Source organism: Gadus chalcogrammus, chromosome 15 (genome assembly GCF_026213295.1).
Source record: "Gadus chalcogrammus isolate NIFS_2021 chromosome 15, NIFS_Gcha_1.0, whole genome shotgun sequence".
NCBI classification, from domain to species: domain Eukaryota; kingdom Metazoa; phylum Chordata; class Actinopteri; order Gadiformes; family Gadidae; genus Gadus; species Gadus chalcogrammus.
This window is the reverse complement of record NC_079426.1, coordinates 18780667-18798558: the sequence shown is the minus strand read 5'-3', so window position 1 is coordinate 18798558 and position 17892 is coordinate 18780667. Positions and strand designations below refer to the sequence as shown.

Genomic DNA, 17892 nt, shown 5'->3' with positions numbered 1-17892 from the left:
TTTGTGGCTGAAAGGCAGGTCATGGTAAAACATGAAGTGAAACTAAAGGTCAGCTTCTCTGTTCTTTTTCCTTATTTTCTTTGACTAAACAGTAGCTCATTACCACCAACATCAATGCAGAACTCCATTCAGAGTGCATTCTGTGCACAGCATTCAGACTTGAGGTCATCAAAACTCAAACTATGAAACAAGGGGTCCAAGGGGTCCTGCTCTGTCTTACATTTCCATTCGTCAATACCCAGGAACGCTTCTGTGCGCATATGTTTGTAAACCCATAAAAAAATGGACTTAAAACAAACGGTGCTGTAAACCTGACGATAAACCAGCAACAAACTGTATGCAACAACCTGATATTCTTTTAATTGCCCCACGCCGCCCCTCAGAAAAAAGACGTCAGCTCTAATTGAAGTGAAAGTAATTCCAGAATAGCGTGACTATGCAAAACCGGTCCAGAAAAACAAGGTGTCAAAGAACTGTAAAACACCTGAGGAAAGAGGAAGCCGGCGTCAATATAAGGCCTGGCGCCGTGCCCGGAACCGTGGGTCTGCGGTGTCCTGGTCGCTCTGCATCATGGCTCTCTGCGGCTTCCTGAGTCCCGGCTCCAGGGTCTACACCGCCGTCTCTCTGATGCTCGGGGTGCTGGTCTCGGGGAACCCCCCTAGCCGGCTCACAGCACAGGGTAAGGGTACCCCAGTGTTGTTGTTGTTGTTGTTGTTGTTGTTGTTGTTGTTGTGGGAGGTGGGATGTATGTGTGGCGGTGTAGGCATGGGACTCTCTTGAGTTGGGTGTCGTTAATGAGCAGGTAGTTAGGGGGGGGGTTAGGCGTCTTGCTCAAGGGTGGAAGACCGGTTGACCAGCAACAACATCGGGATATCCACCCCAGATCCTCCAACACTCACCGACTAGACGGTACTACAATTCACGGCAATTCAATTCAACTGTATTCGTCTGAGTCACCGGTACAGTCTCAAAGGACTTCACAGGCCATATATTTATGACACCCCCCCTGACCGTAGCGCCCAAATGGGTTGCTGTGCCATGCGTGCCTAGTCTCAGTGTGCATATGGATGCTCACCATCGCACATTATGTTCAGGGAATCACCCGAATCCCTATCTAGTTGACAATTGCGACAACATTTTCTGTGTAATAGCCCCTTGTTTTGATGATGAATGACGTGGTCCTGTGTGTGGCTGCAGGGTCGTTGGCCTCTCCGATGGACCCGAGGTTTGACTCTGTGGACTACAAGAACGTCTTCCGCTGGAGCGCACCAGACAACGCCACGCTCACCTACTCAGTCCAGTGGAAGATGTGAGAACCCATGCACACACACGCATGCACGCACGCACGCACGCACGCACGCACGCACGCACGCACGCACGCACGCACGCACGCACCCACTCACACACAATTATAAGCATAGAATACATACAGAAACACACATCACACACACACACACACACACACACACACACACACACACACACACACACACACACACACACACACACACACACACACACACACACACACACACACACACACACACAATCTATATAATATAATATAGTGTATTATTAATAAAGTCCATCTCTTACCCTCCATTCAGCTATGGGGACTCCCAGTGGGTGCAGGTGAAGGGCTGTCAGGGGATCCAGAGTCTCCAGTGTGACCTGAGCAGGGTGACCTCCGACTCCAGGGAGTGGTACTATGCCCGGGTGCACGCCTCCTCCACCCTCCTGGCCAGCCGCTCAGCCTGGGCACTCTCGCGCCGCTTCAGCCCGAGCTGGGACAGTACGTCTTCAGATGTGTAGTCAACCAAACCTGCTTCTCCTCCTCCCCCTCCCCCTCCTCCTCCAGCTCCCTTCATCTCCACCTCATCCTCTCTGGCTTCTCCGCCTCCACCTCTACCACCTCATTCTCCCTCTCTCATGACTCCTCCTCCTCCTCCTCCTCCTCCTTGCCCTCCATTATGTAGCGTCATTACGTCACATTGTATTAAAGTCTGTGTTTATATCTTATTGTTCATATATCCCCGCTGTACTTCTTTGCAGCAAAAATCAGCCCGCCAACATTAAACCTGACGATGACAGCACAGGGCCTTGTGGTCCGCCTGATCCCTCCTCCTGCCCTGGTGAGGAAGCTGCACAAGAAGCTCTGCTGCAGAGTCCATCTCCGACACAGCAGCGGCGAGGAGGTAACCCCACTCTGACATTGTTACCATCCGTGGCACACTGGTCGGCAAAAAAAAAAAGTTGGTCAGGGGGAGTAGTTGTGCAGCACTCTCCAACGTCCTCATCCACGGATGTGGTGCCCTTGAGCAAGGCACCTGAAACCCCCACCTGCTCCCCGGGCACCGCACTGCGGCTACCCGCCGCTCCGGGTGTGCCCCCACGTGTGTGTACCCCTGACAAGGTCACTCCTCTGTGTGCGCATGTGCAAGAGTGTATGTGCTACGGCTCCTGGATGGGACAAAAGCAGAGAAAGAATTTCCCCGAAAGAGGGACAATAAAGGATAAGTCAACCATGGCAACAGCAACACAGCATCAGCAGGTCACAGCTCACCTGTTTGATCGCAGGTTGACTCTGTCGTGAACTTCCCCTTCCTCTTACGGACATCTCCCTCTCTTTTCGGAATATAGTGATTTGTTTCGCGTAAATGCATTGCATTTTGTAAAGATAAGAATACCAGTAAACACAATAGAGAAGGAGATTACAAGATACGGTATAACCAACCCTTCAACTACTGTCGGCCTCCCATTGTTTCCTTCCTTCCATCCTCTTGTCCTCTCTGCAGGACAGGATTGAGATGAAGTCTTGTAAGAAGGAGTTGGTCCTGGACTACCTGAGAGCAGGCACCGAGTACTGCCTCCAGGCCCAGTGTGTGGTGTGTCTGCGGGGCAAGAGCAGTGCCCCCACGCCCTCCTTATGCATCACTACTCTGCAGCATGCAGCCGCCAGGTACTTACTGCACGACTGAACACTGTTAAATAAATACATATGCACGTAAATTAATAAATACTTTAGGGTTAATGGAAAGCTCTGGATTATTTTGCCGTTGTAACCAAGCTGATGTAATGCTTTGGGGGTAGAAACCTTCTACAGCCAGTGCTAATTGAAGTTGTGTTCTTAACGTATTGCTCTTTTTGAGAAAGACCTAGAGCACAGAGTTAGATATTTAGTATTTGTTTAGTATTTATTCCTGTCAAACTGTAAAAGAGATGTATTTCTGCATAGATATATATATATATATGTAGATAGATACTGTATATGTATAACGCACCGTATACAATAAGTGGTATCTTTTGTTAATGCTAATGTCACTTCCTTTTAGACTCCCACTTCATATCACCTGAAAACATCCACACAACTTGTTTCTCCTTCACCACTCTTCCCCTCTCTTCTTTCATCCAGCCTCTTCACTCCTTCAGATCCTGATCCCTAGCTGAGCTGTTGGAGGATACGAGAAGGATCTGAACCCACACCTCTGTGGATTCAGTCCTCACTTCCAGCTTCAGGCTGACGGCGGCCGGCGCAGAATGGAAGAAGACGACTCACATTAAATATTTCAAGCTTTATTCTTAATGATTCATGTAACATTCTGTTAAAAAACGGACCTGGTGCAAATGTCTGAAACTGTACACAAATCATCAGCTATTTGCTCCAGAATAAAGTTTTTTTTTATTTCTTAAAACTCACAATATGACTAAGCATCGTTTTCTCAGGCAATATAAATTATTCAATCTTGTAAACAAAACACAAGGGTCAAATCTAAGTCCTGATTTACACTTTATTAACATTGTTCAATACTCTCTTATTTTGATCAATCAGGAGTGAAAAATAACCAATACTGTTGTGATAACAAAAATAAAAGATTTACATCAAACAGAACAAATTAAAAAACAGATCACGTCCCGCACTTTGTTCATTATGTCCTTCCGACGTCTCGGGGAATAATCACAGAGGAGCAGTGTGTAGGGTGTCATCAGACGAGCTGAGGTCATATTCAGATCTCTTTAAAAATATATATATGTCATCTATATAAGCAGCTGGTTTTTCACGTAGTGGTTTTGGTCAAATACATGAGACTGAGAGAGCCCTTGTTCAAAAACATTGTGCTCGATTGAAGATATGTTCTCCACTGTTAAGACATCGGGGGGGTATGCATAGAGCAGTCCTGCTCAGCTCAGACTAACCTTCAGTAATAGCAGTGCGTAGAACTCTGAGATAGTGGTAGGCTAGTTATGTTGTTATGCGTCTCTTATTGGCTGGCTGCTGAAGCCCTGAAATCCTAGCTTTGCGATACAAAATCATGTTACAGTATGATGAAATGCGGTGCTTCATGAAGTACATCAATAAGGCGACGGTGTTTCTGAGAATTGGTCTTGTCGAATAAAAACCTCCTCCATTATAATGGTTTCCTTCCCACTACTTCAGAATGGTTTTAGTGGTCGTTAAAGCAGTAGCGAAGGCATGTGTCTGGTTTATAAAATAATAAAGTTGAACGTCCTGTGAACCACGCACACACGTTACATCTGGCCTTGACACAACTTCAATTCATTATCTTTACCGACTTCCCAGCACACCACAAGAAAAGGCCAACACATATTGGTTATTGATTGTTTTTTTAAGTCATCAGTACCATGGTCTTAACGTAATTACATCCTCACGTGGAACAAGTGGTTTTTTTATACGCTGTTACTTGGTTTACACTTCCTAGCGTATTATTACATTAAAGAGTTATTCATTACTTATAGATTCTTGATTTTTCATAAAATTAAGATTCACACAATTGTGAATGCCAAAAGTTGAGGAGATGTTGAATATAAATACTTTTACAAAAGCCATATAAGCGCCATACGGCTATGTTCCAGAGATAAGGTAGAGTCTTTTGGATTTCATTTCAGTCTAAATTCTGAGTGGAAACTTTACACCCATGCATTGCTAGCACTCGGATCATAATTAGTCTTCCCCAAACTGGCATCAACATTGAAGACAGACAGGTACCAGCCGCCAAAGGAAATGGATAAAAACAAACAAACAAAAAAGACGCTTTGTAAATCAAAGCGTTTTGATTGGATTTAGTTACTGCTTGACAATAAATGCATCAATTATTCTGTAACAAGTCTGATGACTATCAGTACCGGCGCCAGGGGGTCCGTAAGGAAACCAGAGGGAAGCTTACCTTCTCCGCCGCGCTGCTCACACCCTGCTCCACCCTGCAGCGAGTCTCTTCTACATCACCAACGGCAACATGTATAAATAAAACAGGTGAAGGAACCGTGTTGCCATTGGCTACAGCGGCGGTCAACGTTTAGCTGTGCCAATCATAGATCAAAGAGAGGAAGGGAGGAAGAGAAGACAAGGCCACCTTGGAGAGGGTCTAAAGGCCAGCGAGGGCAGCGGAGCACCTGAACCAAAGCGGTAGAGCTGCCTTCACAGCTCTGGAACCTTCCTCTGAATGCAGCTCTTTGATCTGGAATGAATGTATGAATATATGAATGAAAATAAAAATCAACAGGCAGTGACTTCCAGGAGGTCCAGCGCTGGAGACGTTGGAGGAGCCCTTCCTGTAGTAGAACACTATGGGTACGGGGGCCCCCGGCTCAGCGCCCAGCAGCAGCACCACCACCAACAGACCTCTCCGGGCCCCTAGGAGAGGAAGTCCTTCTCCAGCTGGAAGACGGAGGGGCGGCCCGGGGAGCTCTGGATGCGGCACAGCGGCACGGTGCAGTCCCTCTTCTGGCCCTCCGTGTCCATGTCCAGCAGGGAGCAGTCCGCCACGCCGGGCCCCTGGGGGCCCAGCATCACCGTCAGGGCCTGGGAGCTCTTGTGGCCCGAGTAGTGGCCCAGGGAGTAGCTCTTGTTGCGGCCCCGCAGCAGGGCCCAGGTCTGGGGCTTGGCCCGCAGGGACAGGGGCCGGGGCCTGGAGCACGGCGCCTCAGGTTTCTTCCTGTGCTCCACCGCCGCCGGGCCGTTCTTCTGCTCCTTCTCTGACTTCTTCTGATTGGTGGAGGGAGGAGGAGGAGCCTGCTCTGGCGGCGGCCCATTGGCTGGAGGAATGAGAAGGGATATTCAGATTCACAAACATGGATCAAAAGAAAACCGAACCCTAGAACTTGTTTTGGATTGGATGTGATGGAAAGGGTTACATTGATCCTGGTCTGCACCCAACTGGAGGTTTGATCACACAGGAACGGAATTAAAGTTTAACTAGTAGTTAACTGTGCTACTGCTTGTCTGTTACAATTATCATTTTGGGTGACCAGGTAATGTCATCAAACATTCTGGCTACTACAACTGATCCTGTCTGAGAGAGAGCAGAGAGAGAGGTCATGTTTCCCGAAGCTCCGCTAGGCATTGGAAAAAACTACTTAATTCATCGTTCAGATCTACTTTATCTTATCTTATTATATTTACCTAACAGTATATAGTTTGTTTCCGTCAACCTCAATTGCTCGATTCAACAAAACATTTTGGCACTTTTTACTCCCGGATCAGACCACAGAAAAAGCCTTGGACTTTCCTATCGCCAACATGCCTCTGTATTCGGATATCTCAGGCACGGAGACTGGGAAACTGCAACAGACATTGGCTTTAATTGAAACGAGACTAGCAGCATTAGAAAAATCAAAGGACTCCCACAGGATACAGTGCCGATGGGTGAGTTTGCTGAGCTCACTCAGATACAGCAAGATGATCAAAGCTACACTGTATCCTTCCCGAAGCTGGACAAGAGAGAGACAGTTCCAGCTGCGTCTCACTGGCACAGAGTCGGCGCTAAGCCAAAACAACATACCAAAGTGAATCAACAAGTTCACTCAACGCCAAATGCTAAGCTACCCAAAGCTAAAGTTACATGTATCAGCCGGATTAGCCCGTCACTGAAATTAACCCTGCCACTGATGAACCGGTTCCTGCCACTTCAAGAGTCCACGAACGCGCCTGCCACTGATGCACCCCTGAGCCCCGAGATGCGTCCGGACGGACAGTGCGGACAGAGACGGAACAACCAGTCGCCACGGAGGCAGGCTGCGCATGTGTCTGCCACCGTCCAACAAGGGCCCATCTCAGAGAAAGCAGATGAACCAGACACTCTGATTATAGGAGACTCAATTATCAAGGATATAACCGGTAAGAAGATCAAAACATGCATCTTCCCATATGGAATGGTTAGTGATATCAACCATAAACTAGCCAAAATCATATTGGAAAACCCCAAAATCTCACAGATTATTGTGCATGCAGGATTTAATGACATTCAAAGAGAACAGTCAGAACTTCTGAAGAGGGATTACACTGATCTATTGGATTCACTGGACAAAATACACATCAAGTCATTCATCAGTGGACCCATACCAGCAGTTGACAGGGGAATAAACAGATTCAGTCGTCTACTTGCACTGAATACATGGCTTTCCAGAGTCTGCAATGAAAGAGGAAGGGGCTTTATTGACAACTTCAATTTATTCTGGGGGCGCAAATATCTTTTCAGAGCAGATGGCCTACACCCAAACAGGTTAAGCTCAAAACTGTTGAGGGACAATCTTCTCTTCTCGCTTTCCCACAAATCTCCATGGTCTGATGCACAGGCCACAGTCAGAGCACAGGTTGAGAAGAAGCGAGACTACAGCCTCCACCACACATCTACTCTGCCACTATCTGACACACAGATAGCAGACAGCCCACAGACCTTAAAGATAGACAACAGCCCGTCCGACGCCATCGACACTGTGCCTTCCCCCATCGCTGACGCTGGCTTGGCGAGGAACGGCCACCCCCCTCCATGGTCTGACGCACAGGCCACAATCAGAGCACAGGTTGAGAAGAAGACCTTGAAGAGAGACAACAGCCCGCCCGACGCCATCAACACTGTGCCTTCCCCCATCGCTGATGCTGGCTTGGCGAGGAACGGCCACCCCCCTCCTACTCTGCCACTATCTTACACACAGATAGCAGACAGCCCACAGACCTTGCCAAGGTCTGACGCACAGGCCACAATCAGAGCACAGGTTGAGAAGAAGACATGTATCAGCCGGATTAGCCCGTCACTGAAATTAACCGTGCCAACCTGCCCCAATCATAGCTATCTCTCCAGCCCCAATGTCTCCTCCCTTTGTGGTGACCTCCAGCCTCATTTCTCCCATAGCTATATCTCCAGCCCCAATGTCTCTGCCCTTTGTTATGACCCCCAGCCTCATCTCTCCCATAGCGATCTCTCCAGCACCAATGTCCCCTCCCTTTGCGATTTTCCGTACCTACAATTTAGACTTAAAAAATGCTCGAGAAATATTTTTCTCCAATATCATTAAAACCAACACTAATAATGCAAAAACCCTATTTGCAACTGTTGACAGACTGACCAACCCCCCAACAGAAATTCCACCTGATCTCCATTCCACGCAGAAATGCAATGAGTTTGCAGCATTTTATATTGATAAAATTGAAGGTATCAGACGCGCCATCAATATCTCCACTTCAAACAAAAATGTTGGACTACCACCCTGTTCAGGCAAAAATTACGTGGCAAGGATGGCATGCTTTAATGTTATAGACTCTCAAAATCTTGTGGAAACTGTGACACTACTAAAGCCATCCACCTGTTGCCTTGATACTATTCCTACCAACCTCTTTAAGAATGTTTTTGACTGCCTAGCAGTAGACATATTGCAGATAGTTAACAAATCTCTCCAGTCAGTCAATTTCCCAAAAGCTTTGAAAACTGCAGTTATTAAACCCCTTTTAAAAAAGCGGAGCCTAGATGCCTCTATTATTAACAACTACAGACCAATATCGAATCTACCCTTCATAAGTAAAATCATTGAGAAAGTTGTCCTCCAGAAACTAAATCACTTCCTGGCATCAACTGGTTGCTATGACACCTTCCAATCAGGATTTCGACCCCTGCACAGCACTGAGACCGCCCTTATTAAAGTTGTAAACGACATCCGTCTTAACACAGACTCTGGCAAAACCTCAATACTAATGCTACTTGACCTCAGTGCTGCATTCGACACTGTAGACCATACATTACTTCTGGAAAGGTTAGAAAACTGGGTGGGGCTTTCAGGCACTGTCTTAAATTGGTTCAGGTCTTACCTACAAAATAGGAACTACTTTGTTTCCATTGGCGACTTTGTATCAGAATCAACCAACGTGACATGTGGAGTCCCACAAGGTTCGATCTTAGGACCCTCTTTATTCAACATCTACATGCTCCCACTAGGGCAAATCATGCAAAATAACAATATTGACCATCATTGCTATGCTGATGACACGCAAATCTATGTATCGCTATCACCAAATGACTATCGGCCCATAGATCTGCTGTGCCAGTGCATTGAGCAAGTGAAGGAATGGATGTGCCGAAATTTCCTTCAAGTAAATGAGGACAAAACAGAGATAATTGTATTTGGTTCTAAAACGGAAAGGCTCAAAGTAACCCAACATCTTCACTCTCTGTCCCTGAAAACCTCAATCAAAGCCAGAAATCTAGGGGTTATCATGGATTCAGATTTACATTTTGACAGTCACATCAAATCAGTTACAAAATCTGCATATTATCACCTTAAAAATGTAGCAAGACTTAGAGGGCTCATGTCCAACGAAGACTTACAAAAGCTTGTACATGCCTTTATCACTAGTAAGCTTGATTACTGCAATGGTCTCCTTACAGGTCTCCCAAAACAAACTCTGAGGAAGCTTCAGCTTGTTCAGAATGCTGCTGCTAGAGTTCTAACAAAGACCAAAAAATTTGATCATATTACACCAATTCTGAAATCGTTACATTGGCTTCCTGTAAGTCAGAGAATTGATTTTAAAATCATGTTGCTTACCTAAAAATCCCTACATGGTTTGGGCCCAAAATATTTAACTGATATGCTTCCACTACATCAGCCTTTTAGACCACTAAGAAGCTCTGAGACCAATCTGTTAATTATCCCCAGAGTAAACACAAAACATGGGAAAGCAGGATTTAGTTACTACGCAACAAATAGCTGGCATAGACTCCCAGAGGATTTAAGACTTGCCCCAACTCTGAGCACCTTTAAAACAAGACTGAAGACTTTTATGTTTGCTATAGCTTTCTGCTAAATAACTTTGCCTTTATTTTCTATTTTAATACAAAAATTCCTTTTTAACTTTCTATTTTTTTGCATATGTTTTTCTTTTACTTACCTATTATTTTATTTTATTGTATGACAATGATTATATGTGAAGCACTTTGAGTCTGCCTTGTGTATGAAAAGTGCTATATAATTAAAGTTGCCTTGCCTTGCCTACAACCCCCCAAATCTAGGTGTAGTGGGAAGGCCCTGTGCATTAGAGCGAAAGCCTGAACAGTAATATAGCACTACATTTTAAGAAGTGTCTGTCAGATGTCAGCATTTTTAAGAATGTAGTAGTCCCTGTGATCCTCACTACTGTAGACCTCATTACTATAGCCTGTGTTACTCACTACTACAGCCTGTGTTACTAACTACAGTGGTCCCTGTGTTACTCACTACTATAGCCTGCGTTACTCGCTAAAGTAGACCTCACTGCTATAGCCTATGTTACTCACTACTGTAGTCCCTGTGTTACTCACTACTATAGCCTGTGTTACTAACTACAGTGGTCCCTGTGTTACTCACTAATATAGCCTGTGTTAATCGCTAAAGTAGACCTCACTACGTTAGCCTGTGTTACTCGCTAAAGTAGACCTCACTGCTATAGCCTGAGTTACTCACTACTGAAGTCCCTGTGTTACTCACTACTGTAGCCTGTGTTACTAACTACAGTGGTCCCTGTGTTACTCAATACTATAGCCTGTGTTACTCACTACAGTAGTCCCTGTGTTACTCACCAATATAGCCTGTGTTACTCACTACTATAGCCTGTGTTACTCACTGCTTTAGCATGTGTTACTCACTACTATAGCCTGTGTTACTCACTACTATAGCCTGTGTTACTCACTACAGTGGTCCCTGTGTTACTCACTACTATAGCCTGTGTTACTCACTACAGTGGTCTCTGTGTTACTCACTACTATATCCTTTGTTACTCACTACAGTAGTCCCTGTGTTACTCACTACAGTAGTCCCTGTGTTACTCACGACAGTAGTCCATGTGTTACTCACTACTATAGCCTGTGTTACTCACTACTATAGCCTGTGTTACTCACTACTATAGCCTGTGTTACTCACTACAATAGCCTGTGTTACTCACTACTGTAGTCCCTGTGTTACTCACTACTATAGCCTGTGTTACTCACTACAGTAGTCCCTGTGTTACTCAATACTATAGCCTGTGTTACTCACTACTATAGCCTGTGTTACTCACTACTATAGCCTGTGTTACTCACTACTATAGCCTGTGTTACTCACTACTATAGCCTGTGTTACTCACTACTGGGGCTGGTGGAGGAGGACTTCCTCCTCCGTAACCGTAGTCCTGGGACCGGGTGCCCCGGCTCTGGTGCCGGGCTGGGTGTCTGTGCCGGGGGCTGGCTCTGGGTCCGAGCTGCTCCTGCCACCGTGTCCTGCTGCCCCTCCACCCCGGCCACGGCGTCCGGAGCCTCCCCCTTCCCCCCCGGGTCCCCTTCCGCACCCCCGCCTCCCCCCGTCCGCAGCACACCACTGGAGGCGTTGCCCTCCACGATGGCCGACATGGAGATGAGATTGACGGGTCCGGGGGCGTGGCCGGGGGAGTGGCCAGAGGCGGGCTCCTCCTTGCGGGGGGCGCGGCCTCCCGGTGGAGAGGTGCTGCGTCGGAAGCGGGTGGCGCGCTGGAAGAGCCCCTCCTTCTTCTTCTTCTCCTCGCGCTGCGGCTCCCCGGCGTCCTCGGGGCTCCTGAGGGCCTCCCGCAGGTCGTAGCCCAGCGCCAGCGAGGCCAGCAGGGCCCCGCATCCGTACAGCACCGCGTCGGTCCGGCGTCGCGCCGAGGCACGCTTCAGGCTGTTGGTGGGCGTGACCTGGGGGGTTGTGGAGGTGGAGGAGGTGGATGTGGTGGTGCAGGGGTCCTCGGGACACTCCGGCCCCCCCGCGGTCCCAAGCTCCCCGCCCGGCCAGCAGGGAGCGGCCCCGGTGCCCTGGGCCTCCGGGTCCTCCCTCCACAGAGGTAGGTCGATGTACACCTGGTTGGGGAACTTGAGTTGCTTTGGTTTCGAGCTGCTGCTGCTGCCACCATCTCCGCCGTCTGGGGAGTAGGTGTCGTCTTTACCGCCCCCTGCTGGTCACAGAACAGTTGTTCATTAAAACATGACATGGGGTGGACAAGGATTTTTGATGAATGCCTCAATGGAGAGGCAGAAACCCAGTCACAAACACTTCAGTGCTGAAGTGTACCAGACGTGCACACAATATATACAATACAATTTAGCAACATAAACAAGGCATAATTTTGTTTATAGTTCATATATGAAATATCCAAAACGGCCAGTAAAAGGTGGTTCCTGCAATAGCATGCATTTAACCAGTAGAGGGCGATTTGACTCCATTGTCATGTTCTCTCCGATATTTGAGCATTTAAGGCAGGATCAATTTCTAATACTACTCTGGATTTCTAACTACTAAATGAAGTACTCTCGTACTTCATTTCATTTGCACAGAGAGTCTGGACCTACTCAATTGACAAACGTTAACTCACTTGAAGGCGGGTGTCTGTTGAAGTTTAAAACTATTGGATCTGCCCAGTGCCACTCTGGATCTGCCATAACCAATCGCTAACGTTTGGCCGGGAATCACGTTGCACGCAGGTTTTAAACCAATCACTGTGCGTGAAGATGCCCGTCAACGAGAGCTGACTTTAACGTCATTGATCTCAGCCACTCCCTCTGTTCACTGATTGGACACAGAACATTTAGACAGAGAAAACCCACTAACATACCGCAGACCCAGACCTGACCCAGACTGAAGGGAAATTCAAATTGAACGGTAGTACTTAGGCGGGCGGAGCCAGGCTAGAATTTTGGGGTTTGGTTTTGCAAATGTCAAAGTGATCTGGAAGAAAGAAGCAATGACTGAGGAGAGAGTAGGGGTTCGGCTGACGGGCCCCTATAAGATGGCTGGGGGCCCGCCTCACCTTGCTCAGCTGTGGGGCCCCTATAAGATGGCTGGGGGCCCGCCTCACCTTGTTCAGCAGTGGGGCCCCTATAAGGCGGCTGGGGGCCCGCCTCACCTTGTTCAGCTGTGGGGCCCCTATAAGGCGGCTGGGGGCCCGCCTCACCTTGTTCAGCGAACAGCGCCGCCAGGGGGACGGACTTCTGGGTCTTCAGCAGACTGGTGGACCACGGGTTGTTGCCATCAGAGAGGGGTCGAACTCTGATACACACACACAACCACACGCAGGTTTTGTAAATATGTAAACATAATAAATGCTACACACACAAGGTAAACACAACATCACGTTGTTTCAATTGAAAACGGTTCTGTCGACAATTGTCTATTCTATTTGACCAAAATGTATAGAATATAAAACATGTTTTCAGTAAAGTACAAGAACTCTTACGGGCTGAAAACCCTTTCAGCCCAGAGAGTTAGTTTTGGATTGACTGCGCTGCTTAGCTATGTCTGTACGTGTATGTGTTTGTGTGTGCGCATGCGCGCGTCTCTATGTGTGTGTGTACATGCCCGCGTGTGTGCGCCCCTCACCTCTCGGCGGTGGCAGGCCGCTCCTTGCTCTGCACCGAGCTGGGGCCCCAGGTCCGGCCCTTCTTCTTGATGCCCTTCTTCACGTCGTCGAACTCCTCGGGCCTGAAGAGGGTGCTGCGGCCCCACGTCCGGTTGCTCTCATCCAGGGTCACTGTGGGGAGGAGAACCACGTCGTCACGGTTACTGGATACACCGGCACCGACACAACCGGGCTGACCCCCTCCCCGTGCTGAATGTGTTAGTTGATGAGACTGTGATGACCGTACTGGGAAGGTCCCCACTGTTACAGGAAGTGGTATCCTTTGATGCTCTTTCAATGGTAACGTACGGGGAAGGACAATGGCTGGGATTTCATTCCAATGTTATTTTTTATGTTTTTCTGTTGACGGCCCTCTTCTTGAAGGGCAAACGATGTTGCAACCAGAGAATGAGCATTTTAGTCAAACACGTAGAGATGGATTAGGTTGAATGTAACAAAAACAGGTGTTTCTGACCCCTGATCTCAGATCCAGCCGTCCTACTCTGTTAAAGCCGAAACCCTTATGAAAGCTTTATCTGCCTTGGGCAGATTTGTGCGAGTGGATAAAGCTTTCATAAGGGTTTTTAATAGATGTATGTCTATAGTGGCTTCTACATGGTGTTCGATTCAGAGCTTTACAAACACCTTTTCATAGTTTACTTGTGCTGGCTGAGTTTGTGTTACCCAATCACAAGCTTACAGATCCCTGCCTGCAGCTACATGATAGGTCAAAACAAACAAGAAGGGAAAAACGTGTGAGACCACCACACCCCCACCAACTCCCAAAATGTGAGGTTATCGACACACAAAAAGAGATGTTAAGGTGGTAAACTGCAGCCATCCTGAACACAATAACACCACAGCACACCGTAGAAACGGGGTTAGAATCCCACACAGGAAACCTGCAACACCAACCAAGACCCAGTTGCCCAAACCGAGTTGATCAAACACAGAGATGATCCATTTTTTTCAGTTTTGAGCCAACCACCAGCAGACCATCGGCTGCTTTTCTCTGAGCCGTATATATAAGGAGGACAGGACAGGGCTGGGCCCGCGGTCCGGGCGAGGGGGCGACCGAGCAGCCCATGGCTTGCCTTTGCTCCTGAGCCCTGAGTGGTCTGCAGCCAACTCGCTGGTGAGATCCACCTCCTGCTGGTAAACATACAGACTGTCCCTGTGCGGACGACACTGCACTGAGAAAGGGAAGCATAACACAGGAGCCGTCACGCCAGGACCCCATCCAGACCAAGGGGAATTATGGATGGTTAGAACAGGCGCACTGTATGGATTGGATTGGATTGTTTTGACTTTTGTTTCTCCGATACTACAATGTTGTTGCAGGTCCGGGAAGGACTGTCCTAAACTGTGTTTCAAGTCAGAAATAGTTGTTATGTCTGTGCATGTGTGTGTGTGTGTGTGTCTCCGTCTGTGAGTGTAAAAGACAGAGCAATAGAAATCTTGATGTTCTAGAAGAATGGATAACATGTGCTCTTGTAGCCTTGCACTCCATATTGGGTCTTTTAGTATCATTTGCATCATGGTATTTATGAATGAACTTGTCCATGAACCACCAGACTGGGGCTCCCCCCACTGTGTGCTCAGAGAGTCTCAGACTCAGACAGACAGAACGTGTGAGACAGTGGTCTTACGCTGAATGGCTCGTAGTCGCGGGATGAGGGTGGGGCTACTGGGAGGGGAGGAGTTTGTGCTGTGAAGACTCCGCCTCTTGTCCATTGAGGGCGAGGCCTGCACCGTGATTTTGTGTTGGAAATCTGTGACATCACAACAAACGGGCATGACACGTCATGTGAAGACCTGGCCTATAAACAAGCATGAAAGGCTAGGCACTGAGGATAACATATAACAACATGCGGTTGTTCAATAAGAACACACAAACCTGTATGCACACAAGCACTCACACACACACCCAAACACACACACACACACACACACACACACACACACACACACACACACACACACACACACACACACACACACACACACACACACACACACACACACACACACGCACGTACACCCGCACGTACATATACACACACACACACATCCGTACGCAATCACACCTGGACAGCCATACGTGTGCACGCACGCACGCACGCACACACATGCAAGCAAGCACACACATGCACAGTCACACACACACTAATCCACATATGCCCAGTCACACACACACACACACACACACAAACACACACACACACACACACACACACACACTCACCCGAGGGCAGGCTGATGCGGTTGCCGTCCTTCAGCTTTAGGCGGGAGCGCTTGAACTTGCCCTTCCTCTTCTTGACGTTGGGCTTGTCCTTGTTGAGCTGGAAGATGAGGATGTTGAGCTCCCGCTCCAGCACGTTGATCTCCCGCTCCGCCAACTGCTGCTCCCGCCGCTTCAGCAGCTCCTCCTGGGACTTCTGCTGCAGGGCGGCCCGCGACAGCTCCTCCTCCCGCGAGCGCAGCTCCTGGTGGGGTTGGGGGGAAGGATAAAGAGAGTGGTTAAAACACAACGTCTGGAAGAGGAACCAGATAGAAGTCGCAGAGCCAGCCTTTCCAAACGGGAGGCCTTGGACAGAGTCCAGCAGCGCTGGGTCCAGGACGGACCACGTGGTGTCAGGAGGTCTTGGCCGGCCTCACCCCTAGCCTAGTAGAAAGGTCGCGCACAGCCAACCTTTCCAAACAGGAAGCCACAGACATATTCCAGAGAGTTAAAGAGAGAAAAGGTGAGACAGTGTTTCAGTTGCGAAAAACCAAAAGCTACATTAAGGAACATAAAGACAAGTATCGACCAATTTGCCTATTATCCTCTATGATAAGGCCAAGCTCTTTCAAAGGCAGTATGTGTCGAAAACAAGACCACATTGGGGATGAGATGCATGACCCAGGTACTGACAGACAGACAGACATCTATGTAAGACACAGCCTGTTCTAGTGTGATATTGTAAAACACACAAGCGATGGAGTTCCGTCGTCACAAGAACAAAACGGCTTTTAAGTTTTTCTCATGACTGGCTCAGCTCTCCATCCCCTTCCTATTCTTACTTTAATTGCTCTTTGCTTAGCGTGTATAATCCTGACTGGATGACTTCCATAAAGCAGCTTTAAAGTGGTCCCCCCCAGACAAGCCACCCACAGAGATGCAGATTACTGGCAAATCTGGACAGGAAATCGGCGGTTGCAGTTGCTTATGGAGTGGCTTATTTGGGAAACCTTCTCAGGGAATCGCTGTGGGAACACCGCTGACTGCAGAGATAAACAGCATTACCGTGTTTCAAGAGGTCCACCCTGTAATGCGGTCGAACTGTGGTGCTGAGAGTCAATGAATATCATTATGGACACGGCCATGTGACCATTTTTACCGCTGGGAAAAATGCTCATTGTCTCAGTTTGCCCCTAATATGTAATAACTTATTAACTTTCCCAATGGCTTAAAAGTTAAGCACCCCAAGTATGTGCCATCAGAGGATAAAGGAAGGATTTGTTAGAACACAATTAAGCATAAAGCCAATATGAAGCTGAACATTATTTTACTTTTCTACAACCAGACATGATATATAATCTTAGCCAGCAGGAGCAACGTAACCTAAAACCAGTAGCATGCAGACTGAGCCTACTCAGTGTTAGTTTTATTTTTTTTACCCCATCCATCCCATCTAAATCAACATGCTGAAACTCCCCTCCCCCTTCCCCACGCCCCTCCCCATCCCAAACTTCCATCGAATTAGCACCTCCCCCTTTAAGCTAGCGATGGGAGTCTCACACAGGAAGCAGATTAAAGTCTTAACAAGGGGAAGTGCGCTAAAGCACCTCAACGCTAAATGCTTGTTTTTGTTAAACGTGTGATTAGCCCGTCTGTTGGAGGGCAGGCGATTACACATGTCAAGTCCCCCAGAGCCGTCCTGAGCACCAGTACATATTAGCAACTAAGGCCCCAGCCTGCAGGAAGCATCATCTCCCTTGCATTGAGTACACTGAGTTCTACCTGTGGGAGTTTTCAATCAGACACACCTAGTGTCTGAGACGGACCGAGACAGAAAGAGAGAGAAAAAAAACGACCATGAAGACAGAATCGTTAATATCTCTTTTCTATGTGAGCATTGATCGATAAAAGGCCACATTATGATTGAAAGTGCAAACATAATGTAAACCTTCCACACGTGCGCGTGCAAATGGGCGTAAGCGTGCATGTGCAACACTCTACAGTACACGCACACACACACACA

The 17892-nt window shown here is 47.8% G+C and overlaps 2 protein-coding genes across 4 annotated transcripts in view; one reads left to right on the top strand and one right to left on the bottom strand.

The window, feature by feature from the left end:
* The first annotated feature begins 559 nt into the window (after window positions 1-559).
* Window positions 560-4399, top strand: LOC130404526 (interleukin-22 receptor subunit alpha-2-like). 2 transcript variants are annotated; one of them, XM_056609317.1, is made up of 6 exons: window positions 560-679; window positions 1198-1309; window positions 1608-1792; window positions 2053-2195; window positions 2796-2959; window positions 3430-4399. In XM_056609317.1, the coding sequence occupies exons 1-6, from the start codon at window positions 571-573 to the stop codon at window positions 3434-3436; spliced, it is 720 nt and encodes a 239-aa protein (XP_056465292.1). In that variant the 5' UTR covers window positions 560-570; the 3' UTR covers window positions 3437-4399. The 2 variants fall into 2 exon arrangements, with proteins under 2 accessions (XP_056465292.1, XP_056465291.1); XM_056609316.1 differs by having other exon boundaries at window positions 3413-4399.
* map3k21 (mitogen-activated protein kinase kinase kinase 21) overlaps window positions 2702-17892 on the bottom strand; it is a 28615-nt gene continuing 13424 nt past the window's right edge. The window contains exons 5-11 of one of the 2 annotated variants that reach the window (XM_056609314.1): window positions 15894-16134; window positions 15298-15420; window positions 14743-14841; window positions 13630-13780; window positions 13205-13299; window positions 11387-12205; window positions 2702-6051 (exon numbers count right to left, since the gene is read on the bottom strand). In XM_056609314.1, coding sequence (XP_056465289.1) covers window positions 5651-6051; window positions 11387-12205; window positions 13205-13299; window positions 13630-13780; window positions 14743-14841; window positions 15298-15420; window positions 15894-16134 — 1929 coding nt within the window. In that variant the 3' untranslated portion in view covers window positions 2702-5650. Of the gene's footprint in view, window positions 6052-11386; window positions 12209-13204; window positions 13300-13629; window positions 13781-14742; window positions 14842-15297; window positions 15421-15893; window positions 16135-17892 lie in introns of both variants that reach the window. The other variant, XM_056609315.1, reaches the window with a different exon arrangement.

Coding starts and splice junctions, on each gene's coding strand:
- LOC130404526 (XM_056609316.1), top strand. CDS start 571: ATGGCTCTCTGCGGCTTCCTGAGTCCCGGCTCCAGGGTCTACACCGCC. Junction 1,310..1,607: donor TACTCAGTCCAGTGGAAGAT/GTGAGAACCCAT, acceptor CCCTCCATTCAG/CTATGGGGACTCCCAGTGGG. Junction 2,196..2,795: donor GACACAGCAGCGGCGAGGAG/GTAACCCCACTC, acceptor TCCTCTCTGCAG/GACAGGATTGAGATGAAGTC.